The 26,396-nt window shown below is 50.1% G+C and overlaps 2 protein-coding genes, 1 long non-coding RNA gene and 1 pseudogene across 9 annotated transcripts in view; 2 read left to right on the plus strand and 2 right to left on the minus strand.

Annotated features, from left to right (window-relative positions):
- Window positions 1-3,600: 3,600 nt before the first annotated feature.
- LOC116566621 lies at window positions 3,601-8,483 on the minus strand (annotated as a pseudogene). The gene is made up of 2 exons (XR_004275935.1): window positions 8,428-8,483; window positions 3,601-4,449 (listed from the first exon to the last, which is right to left on the minus strand). The product of XR_004275935.1 is annotated as an NADH dehydrogenase [ubiquinone] flavoprotein 2, mitochondrial pseudogene (transcript).
- AKR7A2 (aldo-keto reductase family 7 member A2) lies at window positions 8,344-17,820 on the minus strand. Of its 2 annotated transcripts, XM_032300622.1 has the most exons (7): window positions 17,500-17,820; window positions 13,913-14,100; window positions 13,613-13,717; window positions 12,769-12,865; window positions 12,458-12,557; window positions 10,151-10,280; window positions 8,344-8,757 (listed from the first exon to the last, which is right to left on the minus strand). In XM_032300622.1, the coding sequence occupies exons 1-7, from the start codon at window positions 17,795-17,797 to the stop codon at window positions 8,596-8,598; spliced, it is 1,080 nt and encodes a 359-aa protein (XP_032156513.1). In that variant the 5' UTR covers window positions 17,798-17,820; the 3' UTR covers window positions 8,344-8,595. The 2 variants fall into 2 exon arrangements, with proteins under 2 accessions (XP_032156513.1, XP_032156514.1); XM_032300623.1 differs by lacking the exons at window positions 8,344-8,757; window positions 10,151-10,280 and adding an exon at window positions 10,593-11,547.
- On the plus strand, window positions 9,817-10,963 carry LOC116566382. The gene is made up of 2 exons (XR_004275844.1): window positions 9,817-10,096; window positions 10,527-10,963. It is a non-coding gene; the product is annotated as an uncharacterized LOC116566382 (long non-coding RNA).
- Window positions 17,821-17,953: 133 nt separating the features above from the next.
- SLC66A1 (solute carrier family 66 member 1) overlaps window positions 17,954-26,396 on the plus strand; it is a 17,906-nt gene continuing 9,463 nt past the window's right edge. For 3 of the 5 annotated variants that reach the window (XM_032300633.1, XM_032300627.1, XM_032300631.1), the window contains exons 1-2: window positions 18,409-18,568; window positions 23,045-23,288. Coding sequence is in view for 2 of the 5 variants with exons in the window: in XM_032300627.1 (XP_032156518.1) it covers window positions 23,125-23,288 (164 nt within the window). In the remaining 3 variants the exon portion in view is untranslated. Of the gene's footprint in view, window positions 18,044-18,408; window positions 18,569-23,044; window positions 23,289-26,396 lie in introns of those variants that run through there. The other 2 variants (XM_032300628.1, XM_032300634.1) reach the window with 2 other exon arrangements.

Raw genomic sequence — 26,396 nt, forward strand, 5'->3', positions numbered from 1 at the left:
ATAATACAGAGAAGGCCGGGCGCGGTGGCTCAAGCCTGTAATCCCAGCACTTTGGGAGGCCGAGGCGGGTGGATCACGAGGTCAAGAGATCGAGACCATCCAGGTCAATATGGTGAAACCCCGTCTCTACTAAAACTACAAAAAATTAGCTGGGCATGGTGGTGTGTGCCTGTAATCCCAGCTACTCAGGAGGCTGAGGCAGGAGAATTGCCTGAACCCAGGAGGCGGAGGTTGCGGTGAGCCGAGATCGCGCCATTGCACTCCAGCCTGGGCAACAAGAGCGAAACTCCATCTCAAAAAAAAAAAAAAAAAGAAATAATACAGAGAGATTCTTGTACCCTTTCTCCAGTGATATGGTTTGGCTGTGTCCCCACCCAAATCTCATCTTGAATTATGTGTTGTGGGAGGGACCTGGTAGGAGGTAATTGAATCATGGAGGTAGGTGTTTCCCATGCTGTTCTCGTGATAGTAAGTCTCACAAGATTTGATGATTATTATAAGAGGGAGTTTTCCTGCACAAGCTCTTTTTACTTGCTGCCATCCATGTAAGACATGATTTGCTCCTCCTTGCCTTCTGCTATGATTGTGAGGCTTCCCCAGTTGTGTGGAATTGTAAGTCCAGTTAAACCTCTTTCTTTTGTAAATTGCCCAGTCTTGGGTATGTCTTTATCAGCAGTGTGAAAATGGACTAATACACCCACTTTTCCCCAATAGTAGCATCTTTCAAAACTATACTACGTCACAACCTGGATGCAGACATTGATACAGTCAAGATACCGCTGTTGCTGGGCCATGTGTCCTATAAACGCTGATTACATCTTGATGGTTGATGGCTTCTTTGAGTTCTTCTATACCCTTGCTATTTTTCTGGACAGTTCTATTGAAGCAGGAGGGGCAACAAACCTCTCGAGCACCAAACTGAGGAATGAAGTGGCTTTTTATTTGGCTGGGAGATATGGGATCAACAGCCTCATTCACTGAGCTCTCTAAGCAGCAGCTTCTCTCCTCTTTTATAGGCTTACAATGCTAAAGGGGAAACTGAGGCAAAACTGTGTCATCCATTTGCTGGACATCTGACCTCACAATCTTTGGCTTCATTGATTTGCTAATTCCTATGCAGCATGAGCAGGGACCAGCAGAGGAGGGAGCGTACAGAGACAAGACAAAAGCACTAAGCTGTTTGTTGGCAGAGGTGTTTCCAGGAGGGAGCTTGGGCCATGCAGACGTGGGGGCATGAAACAGAGCTGGGATCCAGCCAGCAGGAATAACTTTCATTTGCAGATCTTTCAAGGTTAACAGATAGTAAAGACGCTTGGAACTGAAAAGGGAGTCATTTCCCAGCTCTTTGGTAGTTTTTTTTTCCTTCTTCACCCTCCTTCCCATTGCAGAGGAGGGGAAGGAGGAGGTGGAGATCAGGAATCCGAAGGAGGTGAGGGGGTCTCCCCTCTATCAGTTGTTAAGAGAGGGGTGTTGAAGTTCAACCATAATGTGAACTTTTCTCTTTCTGCTTTTCAGTCCATCAGTTTTTGCTTGATATATTTTGAGAGCTCTGTTTGGTGCTTACACATTTAAGATTGCTATGCCTTCTTGGTGGATTGACTTTTTTTCATCATTATATAATGTCCTTCTCTGTTTCTGATAATTTTCTTTTCTGAAGTCTACTTTATTCTAATATCACATTACAGTATCTCTTTTTTGGACCTCATTTATGTGGTATTAATTCAGAAAGAACTTTTTAAAATTTTTATTTAATTAATTAATATATTTATTTTAGAGACAGGGTTTTGCCACATTGGCCAGGATGGTCTCAATCTTCTGACCTCATGATCTACCTGCCTCAGTCTCCCAAAGTGCTAGGATTACAGGTGTGAGCCACCACACCTAGCCAGAAAGAGCTTACTAAGGATGGCAATGCTGGATCAAAAAGTTAGACTTTTTTTTTTTTTTTTTTTGGAGACAGAATCTCACTCTATGGCCCAGACTGGAGTATAATGACACAATCTCGGCTCACTGTAACCTCCACCTCCTGGGTTCAGGCGATTCTCCTGCCTCAGCCTCCCAAGGAGCTGAGACTACAGGCATGCACCACCACACCGGGCTAGTTTTTGTATTTTTAGTAGAGACGGGGCTTCACTGTGCTAGCCAGGATGGTCTCAATCTCCTGAACTTGTGATCCGCCCGCCTCAGCCTCCCAAAGTAGAACTTCTTAAATGAGACAATCTCTCTCTACTAGGATCTAGTAATTATTTAGCCAGAAGGGCATGCACTGCTCCGCAGCAAGAATTTCATGTTCAAAATTCAGGGAACAGTAAATACCACCAGTGTCAAAATATCACAACCTCCAATTAGTTAAGTGATTATTACAGGTATCTGTAAGACTTTAGGGGTTTGAATGAGACAGAGGACCGGAAAGCAGACTTTGTTTTACTACCTCCTGGACCATTTGCAAAGCTTTTTGCTGCAGGAGGCTCCTTTCACATTTTGATGTTTGTCTTATCACTTGGTACAAAACATGTAATAAAACTTCCAGGTGTAGAATATGCTGTCTGCAAGCCTCATGATGTTAAGATTTGTCCTTCATGACTGGGGGCTACGAGCCACTAATTTGTTTTATATGAGTTGTGGAATGCCTTTAGAAACTGCAAAAATGTCCCCGCACAAAGGTTACTTGAGAGATATGGCCCGGATTTTTTTCCTCATTCAAGACCTATTCATTGTGTTCAGCTGTCTTGGAATGGCATGCAATGAGTGCATTTTCTTCCATGGGGGCACTATCAGAATCTGCTACTTAATTTCATTCTTGGATTGGAATATTGGCAAGTATTATTATACTAGTGTTTCTCTGACCTATTAACCAAAAATTCCAGGGGGATTTAAAAAAATAGGGGAGGGTCAGTGGAGGGTGAGGAGTTGGGGAGAGATAGCATGGGGACAAATGCCAGATATAGGTGATGGGGAGGAAGGCAGCAAATCACACTGCCACGTGTGTACCTATGCAACAATCTTGCATGTTCTTCACATGTACCCCAAAACCTAAAATGCAATAAAATAAATTTAAAAATAAATAAATAAATAGCTAGAGTGTTGGAGAATTTAAAACTTCCAAAAAAAAAAAAAAAAAAAAAAAAACCCAACAACTCAGTGAAAGGAGTACATTTGGCCAGGTGAAAGCATATGGAGTCTCAGCATTTGTCTGAATGGAAATTGAAAAGAAGGACATTAACAAAACCCTAAGTCAAAAAGTGCTAGTAGTGGCAACAACTCAATCACTAATGTTCAGTGATGGAGCAAGCTGGGCGTGGTGGCACACACCTGTAGTCCCAGCTACTCGGGAGGCTGAGGCAGGAGTAGCTTGAACGGGGGGTGGAGGTTGCAGTAAGTCAAGATTGCACCACTGCACTCCAGCCTGGGCAATTAAGTGAGACGGTCTCATAAAAATAAATAAATAAGAACTAAATAAAAATACAAACTATTACCCTTTTGACAGCATGTCAGGCTTCTGGGGTCCCTTCCCTGAGCTCAGCTCTAAGCCAAGCAATTTAATGTTTGGGGAAATTAACTTCTTCCAGTTTGAGGAACATTACAGAAGAGATACAGCCATTTTTTTTTTAGATTGGAAGTTCATATTTTATTTCTCTAGTGACATATTTACAGCTCCATATAAATTAAAGGCCTGCTTGTACACCAAAACCAGGTCCCTTGGGTGGTTCAGTCAAAGAGGTAAGACCTCCAGCTGGCTCACAAGAGAATCATCCACTCCTTGGCCTAGGTTTTGGGATTTTGCCAGCCTTGAATTCATCAATAATTTCTTCAATATCCTTAGGTGTCAAATCCTCACAGTAGCTGTCACTTACTTGAATCACTGGTACATTCACACAGGCCCCTAAACATTCCACTTCTATAAGACTGAAAAGTCACGTATAGTCTCCTCAACCTTCATTCCAAGCTTTTTCTGAATGGCCTCCAGCATGCTGTCAGTTTCAAGCATGCAGGGTGTAGCAGTGCAGACCTGAATGTGATACCTTCCAACTGGCTTTCCATTATATATTGTAGAAGTTGCTGCTTTATATACTCTCATTGCAGGTGCTTGTAAAACTTCTGCAACTTTGTTCGTGGCAGAGATGGGCAACCACCCATTCCGCCTATGGGTCAAATCCAGGACTGGAAGAACAGTGCTGCTTTATGGCCTTCTGGATAGTTTTTTACAATTGCCTCTATCCTCTTACAGTTTTCTGGTATGAAATCAAATGGAATATCAGGGTTATTCTCAGGAGTATCTTTTGCACAAATAAAGCTCCTCCAGCTCCATTCTGCACAGCTGCCTTATGCAAATTCCTTACACATGTTCCAGAGGGGCTGCAGTGGCCTCCGAGAAGAGGGTGAAGGCTATAGTGTCCTTGCCACCACCGGTAGGCCCATGCAGACCCCAGGGCTCTCCTGTGCCCAAAACTAAGGGAGGCACAAGGAGCAAGAGAAGGGCTGTGGCAGCACCAGGCTCAGCTCAAGCCTCCTTGCCCACTGGGTGGCGAGGCCAGCCGCCCGGGCCTGGAGCACCACAGCGGAGGAGAAGCTGTTTTAAATCACGAATGAAGGAAAAATACCATAGAAAATTCTGGGTGTTTGGGTGGTACAATTGGAGAAGCTGACAATGTGAAAGTGAAGGAGGAAGGGCCAGGGCCCTTCCTGAACGTGGCATTTGAGGGTTTCCTGGGGATTTCTCTAGTTTTGGGGAATCATTCCCTTTGGTCCCACCTGATATAACTGCTAAAAGAGCTGAGTAGATTGTGCAGTGCTTGCAAAGGTCTAGTACGAAGGCCATGTGCTTATGCAAAAAAAAAAAAAAAAAAAAAAATTAGCTTCTTTTTCTTCAATGTCTCAGGGTCAAAGGAGTCCCAGTGCTTCGGAATGCACTCAGAGGAGTACAGGCTGAAAATGATCATCTAAAAAGAGAAGTGAGAAATAGGCATCCCTTTTATCTCCTTCCTTTTGGTGTGACCCAGAGTGGAGAGGGAGACAGTGAGGGCGCCACCACTACTGTTTTCCTTCCTTGGTTCCTGGGTTCCAGCATCTTGTTAAACATGCCGCCCATGGTCGCAGGTGTGACCCCAGACATGGAACCAGAGGAATTAAGTGATTGGGGTTAGTCACACTTGCCCATGTGACTCCAGTCCTGCACTTGTGATTTCCTTTTGAGTTCCTAGACTTGTGTGACCCGGGTGGCTCCCAGAAAAATGGATCTTCCCCACTGAGCCCTGCCCTAACAGATTTCTGGGTTCTTTTTTTTTTTTTTTAACACATAATTGAGACACTATATACAACTGACCCACTTAAAGTGTATAATTTAATGGTGTTTAGTGTATTCAGAATGGTACAACCAACACAGTCAATTTCAGAGTGCCTTCATCACCTCCCCAAAAGAAACTCTACTCAGTTGCTGTGAATCTCCATTTCCTCCCAAAGTCCCTCTCAGTCCTAGGCAACCACTCATCTACTTTCTGTGTCTAATAGATTTGCTTATTCCAGATACTTCATATAAATGGAATCATACAATGAGACCTTTTGTGACTGGCTTCTTTCACTTGCCATGTTTTTAAGGTTGGTCCACACTGTAGATGTTTCATAGTTCATTCCTTTTTATTTTTGAAAAATAACCCATTGTACATACAGATATATTGTTTATCCGTTCATCTATTGATTGACATTTGGGCAGTTTCCACTTTCTGGCTATTGTGAATAATGCTGCTATAACATTCATGTAATTTTTAATAAGGACATATATTTCATTTCTTGTAAGTATATACCTATGGAGTAAAATTTCTGAGTCATATAAATGCTTAATCTTTAAAAAAACTGCCAGAATGTTCCAAAGTGGTTGCACCATGTTATAGTCCCAACGGCAGGACAATAAAAAGGCTCCTATTTCTCCAAACCCTCAACACTTGTTATTTTCTGCATTTTATTGACTGATCATCCTAGTGCTTAGCAGATTTGAAGGGGTTTTGATTTGCTTCTCCCTGATAACTACTGATTTTGAGCAGCTTTCTATGTGGTTACTGACCATCTGTATCATCTCTGTGGAAAACGGTCTATTCCAGTCATTTGCCCATTGTTTAACTGGGATTTTTTTTTTCCTTGAGGCAGGCTCTGGCTCTGTTGCCCAGGCTGGAGTGCAGTGGTGTGATCTTGGCTCACTGCAGCCTCTACCTCCTGGGCCCAAGAGATCCTCCCATCTCTGCCTCCCGGTTGGCTGGGACCACAGGTGCCTGTCACCTTACCTGACTAATTGTTTTGGTATTTTTTGCAGAGACAGGGTTTCGTCATGTTGCCCAGGCTGATCTTGAACTCCTGGGCTCAAGTCATCTGCCCGTCTGGCCTCTCAAAATGCTAGGATTACAGGCATGAGCCACTGCACCTGGGTAGGTTTTCATTTTTATTAAGCTATAAGAGTCCTGTATGTATTCTAGCTACAAGTTCCTTAACAGATAGGTAATTTGCAAAACACTATCCCATTCTGTGGCTTTTTTCACTTTCTTGATATTGTTCTCCGAAGCATGAACATTCTAAACTTTGATGGTGTTGACTTTTTCTTTTGCTACTTGTGCTTTTGGTGTCAATATCTAAGAAACCACTGCCTAATCCAAAGTCACACTTACTCCAATATTTTCTTCGAAGAGTTTTACCTTATTACTTAGATGGCTGATCATTTGAGTTAATTTTTTTTGTGTATGGCATGGGGAAGGGGTCCAACTTCATTCTTTTGCATGAGGACATCCAGATGTTGGTGAAGATGATTCTTTTCCCTGCTGAAGTCTCTTGGCAATCAACTCTAAATCAGTAAGAGTTTACTTCTGGACTCTCAGTTCTGTCCAGTTGCTCTGTCTATTCTTATGCCAGAACCGCTGTCTTTATTACTATAGCTTTGTAGTAAGTTTTGAAATCAGAAAGCATGAGTCCTCCAACCATGTGATTTTTTTCAAGACTGTTTTGGTTCCCATGCGTCCCCTGAATTTCCATATGAGCTTCAGGATTAATTTGTCCATTTCAGCATTAAGAAAAAGCCACCTGAGAGTAATATAAATTACATCAAAATCTTTTTATCAGTTTGAAGGATTTTTTTTTTTTTTTTTTGAGATGGGGTCTCACTGTGTCACCCAGGCTAGAGTGTAGTGGCGTGATCTTGGCTCACTGCAACTTCTGTTTCCAGGGCTCAAGCGATCCTCCCATCTCAGCTCCTGAGTAGCTGGGACTACAGGTATGTGCCACCACACGCATATTTTTTGTATTTTTGGTAGAGACAGGGTTTCACCATGTTGCCTAGGCTGGTCTCAAACTCCTGAGCTCAAGCAATCCACCTGCCTTGGGCTCCCAAAGTGCTGGGATTATAGCCACGAGCCACCGAGCCAGCCTTGGATTTTGTCTTTTCAAGCAACTCATTAGTGTGGTTTGTTGTGCAAAGATAACTGATACGCCACTCCACGTGGGTGAGCATCTGTTTTGTTATGGGTAAAGAGAAAAGAAGGTGACAACATAGTGAGACCTCTGCTCCACAAAAAAATAAAAACTTCTCAGGAGGCTGAGGTGGGAGGATCCCTTGAGCCCCGGAGGTCAAAGTTGCTGTGAGCAATAATCACGCCACTGCACTCCAGTCTAGGCGACAGAGTGAGAACCTGTCTCAAGAACAAATAATAAATATAAATGAAACAGTACATTTCCAGGGTGGGCCTCTTTCATTGCGTGAAGAAGCTGCTCCGAGTGCTGCCTGCTGCCCTGCCCAGGGCTGGAGGGATTTTGCTGCACTGGGAATGCAGCAGGCTCAGCAACCACTGAACCGAGGATTCTTCCTCTCAGCCCTCGTGCCTCCTGTGTGGAGGAGGTGTTTCCAAGGGAAATGACCTTGGCTGCCTATGTCGCCATGCCGAACAGGAGGCCCAGAGCCAAGGCTGAGCACCTTATGGGTGAAGAGACAAGAGACTTTAGTTAAGACACGGTAAGCCAAGGCTGAGAGCATTCGAGATGTTTCGCAGATCCAGGAAGTGTTCTTCTTCTTGGTAGTGGCTCTAATGGTAGTTTTTTGTTGCAGTTATTTCATTCCTAAGAATTCACTGAGGCAATTCTGAATTAGAGAAAATGTACTCTAGGTGGACGACCCTCTTTCCTATCACGTGTAGAGGAGTGAGAGGCACCTCAATGCTGAGAGGTCAGGCAGGCATTCAGGCTGGGGACCGAGGAGACCTGGGGAGGACAGTGTGCTCCTGAGACCCACCCACTACCTCTGCCCTCTGAAGACTCCTGCCCACGGTTCTGCCCTTTCTCATCCCCAGGCAGGATGGGAAACAAGTTTCGGGGGTTCACTCAAGACCTGGGCTACAGCCAGGTCAAGTGCCTGCTTTATTCAACAGGAAATGCCCAAGTGGGACTCATCCCCGCCTTTCACGGCGTAAAGTGAACAGGGAGCAAGACAGGAAGCTAGAAAAATAATGCATGGATCCAGACAATCCAGAAAGACTGCTAAATCAGCTTAAGGCCAAGACTGGTTAGCATGAGAAAATAGAAGGGGTGACAGAAAAGCCTGGGGCAGCCTGAGCCACAGTGGGCCTAGCGGAAGTAGTTGGGGCATTCGTGGGCAACCAAATGCCAGGCTTGATGAAAGGCGTCCACGACAGCCGGCTCCAGGGGCCCTTCCTCCGCCGCTGCCAAGTTCTGCTCCAGTTGCTCCAGGCTGGACATGCCCAGGATGACCGCGTCCCCGTGGGTACCCTGCAAGGGAGACAGCCAGACTTCAACCCTCTTCCGCTGCACGGCGACTCCACTCACACCCCTCCCGGCCACCTCCCTGCTGAGATTTGGGCTTTCTTATACGCCATATGTCCAGAAAGAACTTAAGGTGCCTTGGATAGCTGTACCCATGTGACTTGAATCCTGTATCCTCTCCCCTACTGCCACAGGGCGCTTCCAGACAGACCTACATTCATGAACCAGTTCTGCCCCCTAGCAGCTGTGTAAAAATGGCTAAGTTGACTGGGCACAGTGGCTCACGCCTGTAATCCCAGCACTTTGGAAGGTCGAGGTGGGAAGAACACTTGGGCCAAAGTGTTCAAGACCAGCCTGGGCAACATAGTGAGACTCTGTCTCTACAAAAAAACAACAAAACAAAATTAGCCGGGGGTGGTGGTGTATGCCTTTTCCCAGCTACCAGGGAGGCTGAGGCAGAAGGATCACTTGAGCCCAGGACGTTGCAGCTGGAGTGAGCTATGAGCGCGCCATTGTTCTACAGCCTGGGTGACAGAGTGAGACCCTGTTTCAAAAAAATTAAAAAGCAGGCTAAGTTAAGTATGTTTGGACAGTCCATCTCTTCCTCTATTTTCAGCATTAGTATGAGAGAAAACTTATGTAAAACGCAGCTTCCATGTACTGAACATCTACCGGATATACGCCAGACGCTATGCAACATGTAAGGCTGAAGCTGCAGATAAGTTTGTTGCTGTTAGTTTTGCTGTTGTTTGTTTGTTTTTTTAGACAGGGTCTTGCTCTGTCCCCAGGCTAAAGTGCAGTGGTGTGATCTCAGCTCACTGCAGCCTTGACTTCCCAGGCTCAAGTGATCTTCCCCCCCTCCTGAGTAGCTGGGAACACAAGAGTAAGCCACCACGCCTGACGAATTGTTTTGATTTGTTGTAGAGACAGGGTCCCACTTTGCTGCCCAGGCTAGACTCAAATGCCTGAGCTCAAGCAATCCTCCCATCTCAGCCTCCCAAAGTGCTGGAATACAGGCGTGAGCCACCGCCACCAGCTAGGAAATAAGCTTTAACCAGGAAGACATGAGGCACCAAGAGAGGGAAACCAAAAGGGCGAGACGAGTGGGCTTTACAGTTAAATCTGTGTTAAAATGTCAGCCCCTTTAACAGCTGGGTGAACCTCAGTTTCCTCATCAATAACACTGGGATAATCATACCCCACAAAGCCTAAGGAATAAGGAAATCCCTGAAATGAAGCCTTCATTACAAATCCTGGCACTCAGAGGGGGAAGAGTGTTTTGAGAACTGGAAGTAAGAAATTTCAGAGGAATTGAGAAATCAAATGCTTTGGCCTTCACCTAAAGGTGATGCTCGTCCCCATGGAAGGGCAGAAGCTGAGCACCCAGGTCGCTGTCTACCTGCAGCTGTGAGTGGTGATACATCCACCGGAGGGCAGCCGAGGTCATGCTGGGGGTGTGGGCGCCATACACAGCCTGCAGGGCCTTCTCCACCAGGGCAATGGCCTCGAAGTGGTGCTCCTTCCAGAAGCTGGGAAGGGGGGACAGTGGCACAGGGGTCAGTACCTTGGGGGTTACACTGGGAGCCATCACCAAAGAGCCAACCAGGGCCACTGCCCCACCCACACCCTGCGGTCCTGAGGAGCCGGTGTCCTCTAGAGTCATAGGTCTCCCACTTCACTGGGCACCAGAAGCACCCAGGATGCCAGCCTCCTCACCAGAGACCACGATGAATCTTTACTCCTGAGGACTCACAGCCTGCTCTTATTTTCCCTAGGGACATGAAGGCCACTCAGACGGGGCAGGTCTCCCTCCAGGGATCTCTCTCTCTCTTTTTTTTTTAAACAAGTATTCATATTTTTATTCCACTCTAACACCTCGGAGTAAAGAACTGATGGGCAGGCATCGGCTTCTGCTGACAAGTGCCAACCAGAATGAGACTGCTGAGTTCAGGTGCACTCCGCGGTTACTGGACCTGCAGGCCCAGTGGCCTCTGGTAAGATGCTGCAACGTGAGACCCTTGAGAGACATTGACTTGCTGAAGATGAACAGAAAACCGAGAGCCTCCAGTCCAGCTGTCGAAGAGCAACCACCAGCCGCCACCAAGGGGACCAGGGAAGAAGAACATCCTCCTCTCAACCGATGTCCGGAAGCCCAAGGAAGAGTCCCAAGGTAGTGAAGAAGAGACAATCAACTCGAGGGAGAGCCAGGAAGTGAAATGCTAAAAAACCCACAGCTTTCAGAACATGTGAGGAAGGGAGCAGGCCAACACCATCCGGCCACGGTGACCAACTCAATGAGGAACTCCATCAGGAGGCGCTGCAGCTGGACGCACAGAGTGAGGGGACGCCAACCACCTCAACTCTCTCCCTGAGCACGAGTAATTTCAGAGCAAGCCTAGAGACTAGGAACCACCAGAGAAGTCTCCAGAGGTCTGACCCAGAGAGCTCAACAACAGGGTGCGCCCCAGGGTGATGAAAATAAAATGAATCTGTTGTAAAATGACAAAAAAAAAAGAGTTACAATGTATTGCTTTGAAGTCCAGTGGTATATTCACACGTGACATGCCTGGTCACAGATGTCTCAAAACTGTGTGTCTCCACAGTATAATGTTTGCCTTTGTGGTCACCATTGTATTCCTCAAGACTTAGTGTTAAAAACCCGATAAAAACTGATTCATCTCCACGATGGGTGTCAGCTACATCGTTTCCCAACGTTAGAGAAAACCGAACGTGACTTCACTCCGTTTAGTTTCGGAGGCGGAAGCTCCAGCATGGCGGCGGAAGCTCTGGCTGTGGCTACGGGGGCAGAAGCTCCCCTCTTATTTTTTTTTTTTGACACATGGTCTTCCTCTGTTTCCTACGCTGGAGTGCAGTGGCATGATCATGGCTCACTGCAGCCTTGACCTCTTAGGCCCAAGTAATTTTCCTGCTTCAGCCTCCTGAGTAGCTGGGGCTACAGGTGTGCACCATCATGCCTGGTGAATTTTTTGAATTTTTTTTGCTAAAGATCACGTTGCCTAGGCTGGTCTTGAATGCATGAACTTGGCCAGGTGTGGTGGCTCAAGCCTGTAATCCCAGCACTTTGGGAGGCCAGAGGCCGAGGCAGGCTGATCATGAGGTCAGGAGTTCAAGACCAGCCTGGCCAATATGGTGAAACCCCGTTTCTATTTAAAAATACAAAAATTAGCCAGGTATGGTAGTGCGTGCCTGTAGTCTCAGCTACTCGGGAGGCTGAGGCAGAAAAATCACTTGAACCCGGGAGGCAGAGATTGCAGTGAGTTGAGATCGTGCCACCACACTCCAGCCTGGGCAACAGAGCAAGACTCCATCTCAAAACAAAAAACAAAACAAAACAAAAAAACTCATGAGCTCAAGCAATCCTCCCACTTTGGTGTCCCAAAGTGCTGGGATTACAGGTGTGGGCCACCGTGCCTGGCCCATCCTGGGATCGCTCTTTCCTTCTTAGCGGGTGATTGCTCAGGAAAGAGCTACGACTTCAAGGTCCCAACATCCAGGGATCCTCATTTCCTCCTGGAGGTCCCAAGACAACAAGAAAACCCACCGAGGATTTGGGAATTCTTGCAGGAATGCAGGGGAGGAGGTGCAAACAGCAAGGGAAGGTCTTACACCAGGAGCAGCCCAGGACTTCATTCCACATCAAGCTGAACCCACACCAGCCATCCTCACCAAGCCCACCCCGGCTCACCGATTCCTGTAGGTCTCAGCCCAGCTATTCCCAAAGAAGCGGCCCACGGGCTGTTTCCCATCCTTGTCCTCGTATTTGTACTTGCCAGTCAGCAGGCCCCCTGTGGAAAGGCAGCAATCAGCTCCTGGGCCCAGAGTGCCCCAGAAGCTGCCATGTCCCTCAGGACTCTGGACTAGGGGAGAGGCAGGGACCCAGGAGGGGTGAAGGATGCAGCCCAGCCTCTTGTCAAACCCTCCCTGCTTCCTAAATCCTGGGCTGGGCATCAGTGGGTCAGGAACAGGCTGGGACAGGGCCAGGAATGCTCCACGTACCAGCCAGAGGGTTGTAGGCATAGAACCTCAGTCCAAAGTGCCTGAGGCAGGGGAAGAGCTCCGTTTCCACCTGCCGGGTGGTAGCGTTGTACATGCCCTGCAGGGAGAGGGACCCCGGGGAGAGGGTAGACATGTCAAGAAAAGGAACTGTAGCCTTCCCCTGCTAAAACTCTAAAGCAACATGAGCCCAGGACTTCAGCAATATTCTAACATCACTACTGCTAGGAGGGGATGGAGAGAGGGTGTTAGGCCCAAGGACAGAAAATTGAAGTGGAATGACATCTTTCTACAAGTATCTGGTGTATGAACTCCATGCTGGACACTGGTTACAACCACAAGCAGGTGTCATAAAACTCCTGCCTCCACGAGGTGTTATACTCAAGTTTAAAAAAATTGAAAAGAACGCAGCTAATTTCAATAAAGTTAGGTTGTATGATCAAAGGAGGAACTGAAAAGTACTTGCTGAACATATGAAGATAAGGTTTGGAGGCTGGAGACTCCTGTGGGGCTTTCTAGAAAGGCTTCCAAAGGAATAGACATCTATGTAAGGCCCGAGTGCTTCTCTCAGGGAGGAGGGCAGGGGAAATGCGTTCCACGCTGAAGTACAAAAGGAGGTGGGGAAGAAAGGGACCAAGGTGCACACTCAGGCAGGAAGGAAGCAGATGCCCAGTGGCAAGGCTGAGGAGCTTGAACGGCATCCTGAGGGTACCTGGGAGCCATCTGTAGGCTTTCAGCAGGGGAGTGGCTGCTATGCAGAGGGCAAGGGGGGCAGTGAGAGGAGCAAAGACAGCCCAGGATGAGCAGGAGCCCTGGAGATTGTGGCCTCTGCAGCCCTGGCCCTCACCTGGTACACAGTGGGCAGGATCCAGCCGTTGCTCTTGCAGAGGGTACAGATCTCAGCCACTTCCCAGGAGGCATAGTTGGAGAGGCCAAGCTCCACAAACTTGCCCTGCACAGGTGAGGCCACAGTCAGAACCCTGTATAGCCCAAGAGACCAGGAAGGGGAGGCCAGGGTGGGGCCCTGGGTAATGGAGCTGCTCTCTGCTCCACCCTGGAATTGCCCTGGTGCATCTGCTCTCAAGAGTAGGATCAGGATAAAGAAAGGGGCAGGAGCCTGCCTTCGGAGCTTGGAGTGCCCCCTCACCTCCTGGTGTAGCTGGTGGCAGGCGCGCAGCGTCTCTTCCACTGGGGTGCCGTGGTCAGGTGCGTGTAGGTAGAAGAGGTCCACTCGGGGACACTGCAGCCTCTTCAATGACGTCTCCAGCTGGCACCGAACACTATCCGGCTTTAGTGATTTTCCATCCCAAGGGTTGGCCTTGGTGGCAATTTTCACTTGGAGAGAGAATGGAATGATTAAGTGACCTATTAGGGCCTTTTGCTAACCATGTAACCCTGGCTAAATTACTTCTATTCACTTGGCCTCAATTCCATGATTCATAAAATGGGGTGATAATAATCAAACTATCCTTACTGGGGGGTCCTGGGGATTAAATAGTGTCATATATGTGAGTTCTCAATGTTCACCTATTAGAATAACTATCATTAGTCACCAAAACTGCTGGCTGTGCCAGGCCTTGTACTAGAGACTAAGTATGCAGAGATGACCTGAACACAATGGCTCTCTGCCCTCCTGGAGCCCAGTCTAGAGGAAGGTACACCATGGTAAGCACAGGAGGGGAACACCCACAGTGCCAAGGAGACCAGATGAGATGCATGAGGCCAACTTGGGGACTCCAGGGAAGGCTCTCCCTAGGGGATCACCCCCAAACAGAGTTCCAGCAAACAAGGAAGAGCAGAAGGTACATTCCAGAGCATGGGAACCCATGCAAAGTCAGGCAAGAAAACAGTATGTGAGGCTCCAAACCTTCAAGTCTAAGTTATAAAAGCATAAATTCCAGAGCAAGGAGCAGTGGGACACAGGACAAGAGACGGGACAGACATGATCCCAAAGGTTCTTAAATACCATCCCACTGAATCTGAGCTTGATCATTCTAGGTTTTTTCAGGGTGTGAACCAGTCACCTGTATTCACACTTGGCTGCAGTACAGAGAAAGATGTCAAGGGGGCAGGCCTGGAAGAATTTACAAAACAGATTCAGCCACATGAATGTGGCGCACTAGTAGAGATCAATTTGACAGCTTAGAAGGCAAACTGAGCAGAATGTAATTACAATCCTCCCCTCCCCTTTCCGACTCACAGAGCATGAGCATACATCCAACCATGTGGCGATACATCGCTATGACAACAGTGTTATGCATGCAAGCAGCTTGGAAATGAGTTAATTTTGCACTGTTCTTTCCCCTATAAAGAACCCTAGCTGTTGGTCCAGGTACAGCGGCTCACATCTGTAAACCCAGCACTTTGGGAGGCTGAGTAGGAAAGATCACTTGAGCCCAGGAGTTTGAGATGATCCTGGGCAATGTAGCAAGACTTTGTCTCTACAAAAATAAAAACTAAAAAAGAACCCCAGCTGGGCGAGGCGGGGTGGCTCACGCCTGTAATCTCAGCAGTTTGGGAGGTTGAGGTGGGTGGATCACCTCAGGTTAGGAGTTTGAGACCAGCCTAGCCAACATTATGAAACCCCATCTCTACTAAAAATACAAAATTAGCTGGGCCTGGTGGAACGTGTCCCAGCTACTCAGGAGGCTGAGATCACACCACTGAGCTCCAGCCTGGGCGACAGAGTGAGACTCTGTCTCAAAAAAAAAAGAACCCCAGGTATCTGGATTGGTAGGTGGATGGGTTTTGCACTTTTCATACTTGGCCAAGTCAGTTCAGTAGCTCACAGGGGTGTCATGAGATCAGCTGGGACACGGGAGAGAACAAACTCCACAGTTTCTCACCCAGATTTTCTCCATGTCCTCAGAGCCCCGCAGGCATTCCTGGCATGAACTTTGCCTCAGGTCTGGCATGAGGACTTTGGTCCAGCGAGCTCCTGGCCTCAAAGATGGAAGTGGGGAAGGGTTGGAGAAGAAAAACAAACTCAGAAACAAAACCTTCATTATTAATAATATGCAACCTGGCTGGGTGCAGTGGCTCACGCCTGTCATCCCAGCATTTTGGGAAGCTGAGGTGGGCGGATCACTTGAGGTCAGGAGTTTGAGACCAGCCTGGCCAATATGGTGAAACCCCATCTTTACTAAAAATACAAAAATTAGTTGGGCGTGGTGGTGTGCACCTGTAATCCCAGTTACTCAGGAGGCTGAGACAGGATAATCAATTGAATCTGGGAGGCAGGGGTTGCAGTGAGCCGAGGTCGTGCCATTACACTCCACCCTGGGTGACAGAGCAAGACTCAGTCTCAAATAATAATAATAAATAACATGGAGCCAGGTGAACTAGACAGAGCGTGGGCCTGAGATTCACACTCGCCCTCTTTTCCCCTGACCCACCACACGCTATGACTCTAAGGAGGACCCAGAGAGAGAACCTCTCTTGGGGTGGGGGAAGCTAGAGCATCCGGATGGTTGAGTAGATGAAGCATGGAAAGGGTAACAGCCCACATTTCCTGGGCCCTCACTGCTTGCCAGGCACCCTCTCCAGGGCTATCAATGGCGCCAGGCTCATGAGGGACAGTCCCCTCCATCCTCCACTCATGCCACACCTGGTCACTGGGCTTCCTTTCACACATCACGCACATTCCTTTTCCAAACCAAGTCTTTGCGCAGACTCGAATACTCCTTTCTCTTGTTCTCCTCCAAACTGCTATTTTTTTTTTTTTTTTTCTTTTTGAGACGGAGCCTCGCTTTGTAGCCAGGCTGGAGTGTGGTGGCAAGATCTCGGCTCACTGCAACCTCTGCCTCCGGGATTCAAGTGATTCTCCTGCCTCAGCCTGCTGAGTAGCTGGAACTACAGGCGCACACCACCACACCCAGCTAATTTTTGTATTTTTAGTAGAGATGGGGTTTGACCATGTTGGCCAGAATGGTCTCGATTGACCTTGTGAACTGCCTACCTCGGCCTCCCAAAGTGCTGGGATGACAGGCGTGAGCCACTATTGAGCCTTTAAGGCCGAGCTCCGGCATTTGCTGACGTTTCCCTAGTATCTCTCCCCGGCCTACAGCTCCCAAAGCACTCTTTCTGGGCTCTCCAACAATCATTACTTCAATCTTCCCCACTAGACTCTGAGTTCCCTGTGGAGGGCTGGAGTCACTTTCTCTCCTATGGCCCCATGTCAATTCCTGGCACAGAGTGGACAGAAAGGCCCTACCCCCTCACCCGTCTGCACTTCCACCCTACCAACCCTACTCTCCCCGCCAGCCTACGCTGGCATCACCACAGTTCTCCCTGAGAGAGCCAGAGGTACTGCCAGCTGAACAGGGCAAAGTCTAGGGGATAAGGAATGGCCAGGAAGAGAAAAGGGTGCCCAGGGAATGCATGGGTGATGATGGCAACGAAGGGGTAGAGGACAGGCAGAGAGCCTGGATGGGGACCGGTTACGGACACCTAGCAGGTTTGGAGGCCGGAGCACCAATGGAGGTGGGAAGCGATGGGCCAGACCAGGCTGGCGGTATACTCTCGCGCTGCAATTCCCAGGGGAAGGAGAGTGGGGAAAAGGAGTCAGGGCAAAACACCGTCTAGTTGTCCTGGGGTTTCCAGAGCTGCGAAGTGGAAAGGGGTGGCGCAAGGGACGAAGCTGTCGGTGCTGCCCGCCGCTGGGCCCTAGTGGGTCGGTGCACGGCTGGGCTCAGCTCTGCACGGTGCAGGGGGAGGACCAGAGGACACTGTTACCTCTGCAGTCGCCGCCGCCCAGCCCAAGCCCCAGGCCGCCCAGGATAGTCTCGGACTGGCCGTCGCTGTACATGAAGGCAGTGTCCAGCTCCGTGTGGCCGCGCTCCAGGAAGGCGCGCACAGCCGCAGCGCTGGCAGGCGGGCCCATGCGGCGCCCCATCTCCATGGTGCCCAGCACCGTGGCGGCCCGCGGTGGCGATGTCCGGGACATGGCGAGCGCGCGGGCCTCGGGCGGCGGGGAGCGACGCGCACAGTGGAGCGCAGCGCGTGGAGCAGCGCGAGACACGGCACTCAGCATGGCCGCGGCGCCTGCGTGTTTGGAGCCCGGAGGCCCAGGGCGGAGCCCGAAGGCGGTGAGGGGCGGGAACAGCAGACGCGGCCCCAGGGGCGCCTCGCGGCCCCAGGGGCGCCTCCCGACCCGCTCAGCCTGGCGCGCGGCGTGGGGGCGGGGCCTGTGGCTTCCGGGGCGGGGCGGTGGCGCGCGGTCAGCTGACCCGGCGGGCCCTGACCCAGAAGTCGGTCCCTGGCGGCGGATCTGGACTTGGTGAGCCGGCCCGGGGGCAGGTGGCAAACCACGGCTGGGGGTCGGGGCTCCTGGGCTTCCCTGCTACGTCCTTCCAGTCCCCTCCTCCGGCCCCTGGACTGCTGAGGCTCCTGCGCCCCCCTTGTGGCGCGACACACTGAGGCGAGGCTCCGGGCCGGGACTGGGTGGCCCCCCACCTCAGGGGCGACCAGCACAGCCTCTGAGGCTGGCCTGGCCAGGGGTTGGGAGCCGGGTCCCCTTTCAGCCCCTGGTCGCGGCCGACCGGCCCCCTACCGTCTGATGGCTTTGTTTTTCCCGGGTCGGTCGGGAGAGGGCCCTTGCGGCGCTGGCCCCAGCAGCTGCCCTGTCATTATCCCTCCAAACAAGCGACCCGCACCGGGCTGAATCACCAGGAGGGAGCTGTGGCTGAGGACGCCGAGCCCTGGAGTGGGTGGTAGTCCCAAGACAGGACGCTCCTCCCTCCACATTCTCCCCAGGTGTGCAGGGGCGAGAGCCCACACTGCCCCTTCCCACGCCGTGCCTAGGGCAGGTTTCCAAACGTGTGCATGGAGAGTCTGGGTCTGGAAGTGTGAGGGATCCCGGGCCGGGGTCTCAGGTCTTACCTAATCAACTCTTACTGAAGGCGCCTGTGTGCTTGGATGCTGGAAGGGCTACAGTGAGAGCAAATAATAGTCATTTTGTGCTGTTGGTGTCAAGTGCCTGTGCCTGGCACCCTTGTAATGGCTTGGCCTGGATTGTATCATTTAACTCTGCGTCAGCCTCGGAGGTGGGTATTGCATTATCCCCCACTTTTCAGATGAGAACTGCGAGGCTCAGTCACTTGAGTTCTAGACTGGTAGGCGCTGGGCAGGTGTGTTCCGGAGTGATTTTCTCCTCAACCCTGGGCTGTCTGAGCTCACAGCTTGCCCCCTTTCTTCCTTTCTCCTTCCCTTCCTCTTCCCTCTCTTTCCCCCTTTTCTCCTTTCCTCACTCCCGTTTCCTCTCCTTCACCCTGTCCTTCTACCTCTCTCTCTTTCTCTCAACATTTGCTGAACCTCTACATGTGTTTAGACCCAGAGAATAAGAAACGCACACTCCGGAGTGGGGAGAGTACGTTTCAAGGACATTGGTCGCAGAGGACGGTGGTAGCATTCTTCAGGTGTGTGGAGGGGAGAGGATGAGGTGGGAGGTCTTGTCCAGCTGGCTGTCACAGGGCATCTTTGAAAGAGCAATTTAGGAGTGAGTCTTACTTCATGACCAGGCCCTTGCAGGGGAGCAGGACACTCCTAGGGGAAGAGACAGTATGTGCAGATGCCTGGAGACCTGAAATGACTGAAGACGTGCGTCAGGAGGGAGGAGATAAGGTTGGGTGGGTGGTTCTTGGAGTAACCTGAGGCCTGGCCTCAGGTAATTTGGACTTGATCCTGTAGACAAAGGTGGACACATGATCGGCGTTGGTCCTCTGCCCAAAGCATCCCTGACTCAGCTTGGGATCAAGGAGAGGAGGTTGAGTGTAGCAGGAGGCGCCATCTCCGGCCCGCCCTTTCTCAAAGTGCACCAGATGGACCAGAATCTCTAAGCCCCAGCCCAGGTACACTCCAAATTTTTAACGTGTACTCTCCAAGGGTGATTCCAGGGTACCCTTTCTGGGGCTCTTGCCGTCTCTACAGATGAGGTCAAGCTCCATTGCAACCTTGGACATCCATTTACTCAGAGCTGTTTGAACAGGAAGTGGGCCCATGCCTGGCTTCTGGGTGACAGGAACTGTGCAGGATGGCCCTCAGAGCAAGGCCCTCCTGATCAGGGATCAGGCGTGTCTCTGAGTGTCCTGAGCTCCAGGCTGCATGATCCTGTCCAAAGTCAGGGGGCCATCCACCCAGTATCCTGGATCCATAAACCAAGGTACCTTCCTCAAGACAACCCCCCAACACATACACATAGTGGGATGCGTCCATTTCATTTCCTCCCTAACCTGGGGAAAAGGGGAAATGAGAGAGAGGCCCCAGGGTGGTTGAGATGCTGGACTCTCATCCTGAAAACAGTCGCTGCCGTGCATTGTCAGGCATGGGGCTTAGAGCTTTATGTGCATTTAGTCAGGACAGCTGCCCCAAGGAGTGAATGTCACTGGCCCCATTTTATAAGAGGGCTCAGGCAGGTTAACTCACTTCCAAGACCACTCGGCCTCACCTGTAAAATGAGCACAGTATACCCGACCTTGCTGGGGAGTGGTGAAGATGGCAGTGGATGACCTGCAGCCTTGTGTTCAGCCTCTACAAGGGGGTTGGGGGGGGTTCAGCCCAGTCGGGGGCGGTGGCTGGGAACATGAGGACTTGATTTGAAATCCCTTTGGCATTCTCACCTGGACTATATGGTTTTTGGTTTTTTTTTTTTTGGTTTTGTTTTTTTTTTCTTTTTGAGACAGTCTTGCTCTGTTTCTCAGGCTGGAGCGCAGGGGCGCAGTCTTGACTCACTGCAACCTACACCTCCTGGGTTGAAGTGATTCTCCTGCCTCAGCCTCCCGAGTAGCTGAAATTACAGGCATGTGCCACCACACCCAGCTAATTTTTGTATTTTTGATAGAGAGGGGGTTTTACCATGTTGGCTAAGCTGTTCTCCAACTCCTGAGCTCAAGTGATCCACCTGCCTCAGCCTCCCAAAGTGCTGTGATTACAGGTGTGAGCCACCACGCCCAGCCACACCTGGACTCTATGTTAATTTGGTGCGGCCTTTCAGGTCCCAGAGTCGGGGCATTAGGTGAAGCCTTCCAACATCAGCTGTGCTGATGATCCTCCAGGTGGGTTACGAAGACGCAAAGGAAGAGGCTTTCAGCCTCCCTGCCTGTGCCAGGCCCTGGAGATAGTCCAGTGAGCTGGGCCGACAGTGACCTGAGGCGCCCTTATCTGCAGCTCCAGGGCCTCTGCCCACAGCGAGTCACATTAGGGCTGAGGGTCTACAGCTTCCTGAAAGGAAGTGCTGACTCACTTTCTCTCCCTCCTGGTGCTCCCTGGTCTCTGTGACCTCAGCAGTTCCATGGGGCCAGCCAGGGACTAGCTGAGGAGCCCAGGCCTCCTGACACAAGTGGGAATGAAGGCAGCTGGAGAGAGCCCTCGCCTGGGTGAGGAAATCCCCTCTGAGCGTAGGGAGAAGAGGGGAAGCCCACTTTCTGGCTGGGCAGTCATGCCAGACCACAGAGGCTTCCCTCTTTCTTTTTCTGTGTCTGCTTGCTAGGGAGCCACAGAAGGCTTCTGCCTTGCTGGTGGCAGACGCACCTGAGGTGGGCAGTATGGCAGATGGCCATGAGCAGGGGGTGTAGGTCTGAGTCTTGGGTTTGACTCCTTAGCTTCCTGGCTGGGTGGCCCTGGCACATCACTCTGGCTCAGGCTCCTTGTGGATGTCAGTGGTCCCCACTTCACAGTTGCTGTAAAGTTGAAACCTATGAATGCATGCAGGATGCTTGGAATAGGCTGACAAAGAGCTCTCTGGTCCGAGCTGTGGTGACGATCACTGACGGAGATGGCCCAGCCAAGCCTCACTTTCCCTTCCTCCTCTAAGGTATCACACAGGCAATGACTGCTCTACTCACTGTTCAGGGTGCCTGGGTGCCGGGAGGGGCCTGCCCTGCCCAGCCCTGCGATCACCCATATTCTGGCTTTGTCAGTGTGACAGTGGGGAGGCGGCTGTGGACTCCCTACTGGTAGGCGTCCCCCACAGTCTGTGAGCTCCTGGGAGGATACAGACTGCAGCGTCTCAAACTTGAGTCCTTGTCACTCATGCAACCCTGGGGATCCGCTGATCCTCTTCTCTACTTCCCTCATCTGTGTGGGGCATCCTGCTTTATGGTTTGTGTGTGTGTGTGCGTTTTTTTCTTTTAAGGCAGGGTCTGGCTCTGGCTCTGTCACCAGACTCGAGTACAGTGGCATGATCGTGGCTTGCTCTGCAACCTCCACCTCCTGGGCTCAAGTGATTCTCCCACCTCAGCCTCCTGAGTAGCAGCTAGGACTACATGCTTGTGCTACCACACCTGACTAATTTTTGAATTTTTCATAGAGACAGCGTTACTCAGGCTGTTCTCGAACTCCTGGGCTTAAGCGATCTTTCCCACCTCGGCCCCCAGAGTGCTGGCACGGTGCCCAGCCCTTATTTTCTGTTGTTGTTTTTGAGACAGGGTCTTGCCCTGTCATCCAGGCTGGAGTGCATTGGTGAGATCTCTATAGCCTCTACCTCCTGGGCTCAAGTGATCCTCCCACCTCAGCCTCCTGAGTGGCTAGGACCAGACAGGCGCACACCATCACACCACCATGCTTGGCTAAATTTTTGAGTTTTTTCTTTCTTTCTTTCTTTTCTTTTCTTTTCTTTTTTTTTTTTTTTTTTTTTAAGAGAGATGGGTTCTTGCTGTGTTGCCCAGGCTGGTCTCTGTCTCCTGGGCTCAAGCTGTCCTCCTGCCTTGGCCCCGCAAAGTGCAGGGATTACAGGCATCAGCCAGCCAGCCATCGCTCCTGGGTACAACCTACTTTAAATTAGATAATGAGCTTCATGGGCCTGGTCTCATCAGATCCTTACAGAGTAATTTATAATAATCAGAAGAAATTAGGGACAACCTAAGTGTTCGGGAGCTATAGGGCTCAGTTCTCCACGCTGTGTATGAACTCGTTTAACCTGTACAATAACCGGATGCGGGAGGCAGCACTGTAATGACCCCCATTTACAGATGAGGGCTCAGGCACGGAAGGGCTCAGTCTTTGCCCAAACTCTAGCATGAATGGGTGGTGAAGCAGGGATTTGAACATACCTGTCCCTTCTGCAGATCCAGTGCACTGCCTGCGCGTCTAGTTGGTGTGTGTTTGCTGTGATCTGTGTGCCTGTAGGCTGATTGTGTCCTGGTGGGTAAAGATTATGTCTTTGCCCTTCTCTGGTTCAGGGCCAGGTGCCAGGTGATAAGGCTGGGATGAGCTTAGTTTGGAATGACCATGAATAGGAACTGGACCTTCCAGTGCTGAAAGCCTCCTCTCTCTCTCCCTGTAGAACCCTTGCCGGCCTCAGAACACCAGCACCCTCACTCCTGTGCAGCTGTGCTCGGCCCCGGGGACCCTTCCTCCACAGCCATGCTCTGGAAGAAACTGGGCTTCCGCAACTTCTCCAGCTGCCCCAATGGCTCCATCCAGTGGATATGGGATGTGTTTGGTGAATGTGCCCAGGACGGCTGGGATGAGGCCAGCGTGGGCCTGGGCTTGATCTCTATTCTCTGCTTTGCTGCATCTACCTTCCCGTGAGTAGTGTCTGGGAGGCAGGGCCAGGGCAGGGCTGTGGGATTGGGGGAGTAGATCCAGCTACTGCTCAGAGGGAGGTTGCCTGGCAGACCCTGGGCCTCTCCAGTCTGGAGGCTGGGTATGCTCCCTCCACTTCCTACCCATCCAGGAAGGGCGCCCAACCTGCACTGATCCCTACCACAGGCCAAGTCTTGTGCTGGGCAGTGCTGATAGAGAGATCATCACTTTTGCAATAGCTTATTGAGAACCCACTATATACCTGGCTTGCTTCCAAGTACTTGCTATATTTCTACCTCATTTAATCCTCACAACCTTGTGAAATAGGGACAGTTACTATCCATCTATTTTACAGATGAGGGATCCAAAACCCAGAGAGGTTAAGTAATTTGCTTTAGGTCACACAGCTGGTCAGAGATGGGGCGGGAGAGTGAGAGGGCTGGAATGCATCAAACACAGCCTCTGTCCTCAAGGGTTTGGCAGGCTGGTGGCGGAGACAGCGGCAGTGAACATAACACTTTGTGGCCGCTTCTGTGATCAGGGAGCGAGGACGCTGCACAGGAGTCAAGAGCATCCTGACCTGGGTGTGTCATTTGACTGCTCTGAGCCTCTGTTTCCTTGCTTGTGAAATGGAAATATTGTTACCCAGCTCAGACGGTTGCTAGGAGGATGGCATGAGGGTGTATAGGGAAAGCTGCACACTCAGGGCCTCTACACAATGTTTACACGAGCCTGAAAGCTGTCAGTGGTGACATTGCTATTATTTCATTACGTGAAGCACAGAGGAGGGACACCCACCTGATCTGCAGAGGCGGAAGAAGGTTACAGTCAGAAAGGACCTGGAGGCCAGGCACAGTGGCTCACGCCTGTAATCCCAGCACTCTGGGAAGCCAAGTCGGGAGGTTCACTTAAGATCAGGCGTTTGAGACCAGCCTGGCTAACATAGTGAGACCCCATCTCTACCAAAAAAAAAAAAAATTAAAATGAAAAAGCAACAAAAAAGAAGTCAGCTGGAGGTGTTGGCATCTAGACTAAAAGCCTAGGATGGGACAGAATTGAGGGGTGAGAGCCAGGAGCTGAGTGTGGAAGAGCAGTTCAGACAGAGGGAGCAGCAGATGTACAAAGAAGGGGGCAGCTGCGTTTCTATGGCAGACAGAGTGTGTGGGGATCACAGGAGTCATCAAAAGGCCATATAGTCTAAGGGCCGTCCTCTGCTGTTAAGAAATATGCTCTTTATCCTGAAGGATAAAGAGAAGGGTTTGGTCAAGGGCTTGACACTGTTTTAGCAGGCTTTATTGGGTGGGAATTCACATCACATGCAATTAGCCCATTCAATGTACAAGTCATTGTTTTAGTATAGCCACAGAGTTGTATAACTGTCACCACAATTGATTTGAGCACATTTTCGTTAGCCCAAGTGAACACCATCCCCATCAGCAGTCTCTTCATTTCTCCTGAAACCTCTCAGTCCCTGGCAGCCACTGGTCTGGTTTCTGTCTCTATTGATTTGCCTATTCTGGACATTTCATGATTCATGGCTTCTTTCACTTAAAATAATGTCTGCAAGATTCATCTGTGTCGTAGCAGGTATCAAATCAGTACTTCATCCCTTTTTGTGGCTGAATACTGTTTTACTCTGTGTATATCACATTTTGTTATATACCATTGATAGTCATTGGGTTGTTTCTACTTTTCAGCTATTAGGACTAATGTTGCTACACACATTCATTTTTTTTTCCTGGGCGCAGTGGCTCACACCTGTAATCCCAGCACTTTGGGAGGCCCAGGTGGGCAGGTCGCCTGAGGTCAAGAGGTTGCCACCAGCTTGGCCAACATGGTGAAACAAAGTCTCTACTAAAAATACGAAAATTAGCTGGGCATGGTGGCGCGCACCTATAATCCCAGCTACTTGGGAGGCTGAGGCGGGAATCACTTGAACCTGGGAGATGGAGTCTGCAGTGAGCCAAGGTCACACCACTACACTCCAGCCTAGGGAACAAGAATGAGACTCCATCTCAAAAAAAAAGAAAAAAAGAAAGTCCACCTCTAGCTAATTTTTGTATTTTTAGTAGAGAGGGGCTTTCACCATGTTGGTCAGGCTGGTCTCAAACTCCTGACCTCAGGTGATCTGCCCACCTCGGCCTTCCAAAGTGCTGGGATTACAGGTGTGAGCCACCACACCTGGTGTTTTTTTTAGATGGAGTCTCACTCTGTTGCCCAGGCTGGAGTGCAGTGGAGCAACCTGAGCTCAGCTCACTGCAACCTTCGCCTCCTGGGCTCAAGCGATTCTCCTGCCTTAGCCTCCCAAGAAGCTGGGATTACAGGTGTGCACCACCATGCCTGTCTAATTTTTGTATTTTTAGTAGAGACAGGGTTTCACGATGTTGGCCAGGCTGGTCTCAAACGCTTGACCTCAGGTGATCTGCCCGCCTTGGCCTCCCAAAATCCTGGGATTATGGGGGTAAGACACTGTCCCTGGCCAGCCGGTCTTTTGTTACTGTAGCCCTCCCAGTGGGTGTGAAGTAGTATCTCATTGTGCTTTTGATGTGCCTCGCCCTGATGGATGATGAAATGGAACAGGTTTTCATGTGCTTACCAGCCATCTGTGTACCTTCTCTGGAGAAAGGTCCCTTCAGATCCTTTGTCCACTTTCCAGCTGGATCATTTGTCTTTTTACTGTTGCTTTGTACATGTTCTTTCTACATGCTGGATATAACATTGCCATCTGATATGTGATTTGCAGATATTTTGTGGGTTGTCTTTTCACTTTTTTTTTTTTTTTTTGAGACAGAGTTTCACTCCTGTTACCCAGCTTGGAGTGCAATGGCACGATCTCGGCTCACCACAACCTCTGCCTCCTGGGTTCAAGCAATTCTTCTGCCTTGGCCTCCCGAGTAGCTGGGACTACAGGCGCGCGCCACCACGCCCAGCTAATTTTTGTATTTTTAGTAGAGACGGGGTTTCACCATGTTGACCAGGATGGTCTCCATCTCTTGACCTCGTGATCCACCCGCCTCGGACTCCCAAATTGCTGGAATTACAGGCGTGAGCCACCACGCCCGGCCTTTTTTTTTTTTTTTTTTTTTTTTTTTTTTGTATTTTTAGTAGAG

This window comes from Sapajus apella, unplaced genomic scaffold (assembly GCF_009761245.1).
Source record: "Sapajus apella isolate SASKATOON/1434 unplaced genomic scaffold, GSC_monkey_1.0 scaffold43, whole genome shotgun sequence".
NCBI lineage: Eukaryota > Metazoa > Chordata > Mammalia > Primates > Cebidae > Sapajus > Sapajus apella.

What these genes read in the sequence shown, in the direction of transcription:
- AKR7A2 (XM_032300622.1), bottom strand. Translation starts at nt 17,797, where the DNA reads ATGCTGAGTGCCGTGTCTCGCGCTGCTCCACGCGCTGCGCTCCACTGT. An exon ending in GGGCGGCGGCGACTGCAGAG is followed by an intron (nt 14,101 to 17,499) that starts GTAACAGTGTCC and finishes TCTCTCTCCAAG; the next exon opens with TGAAAATTGCCACCAAGGCC. An exon ending in GCCACCAGCTACACCAGGAG is followed by an intron (nt 13,718 to 13,912) that starts GTGAGGGGGCAC and finishes TCACCTGTGCAG; the next exon opens with GGCAAGTTTGTGGAGCTTGG.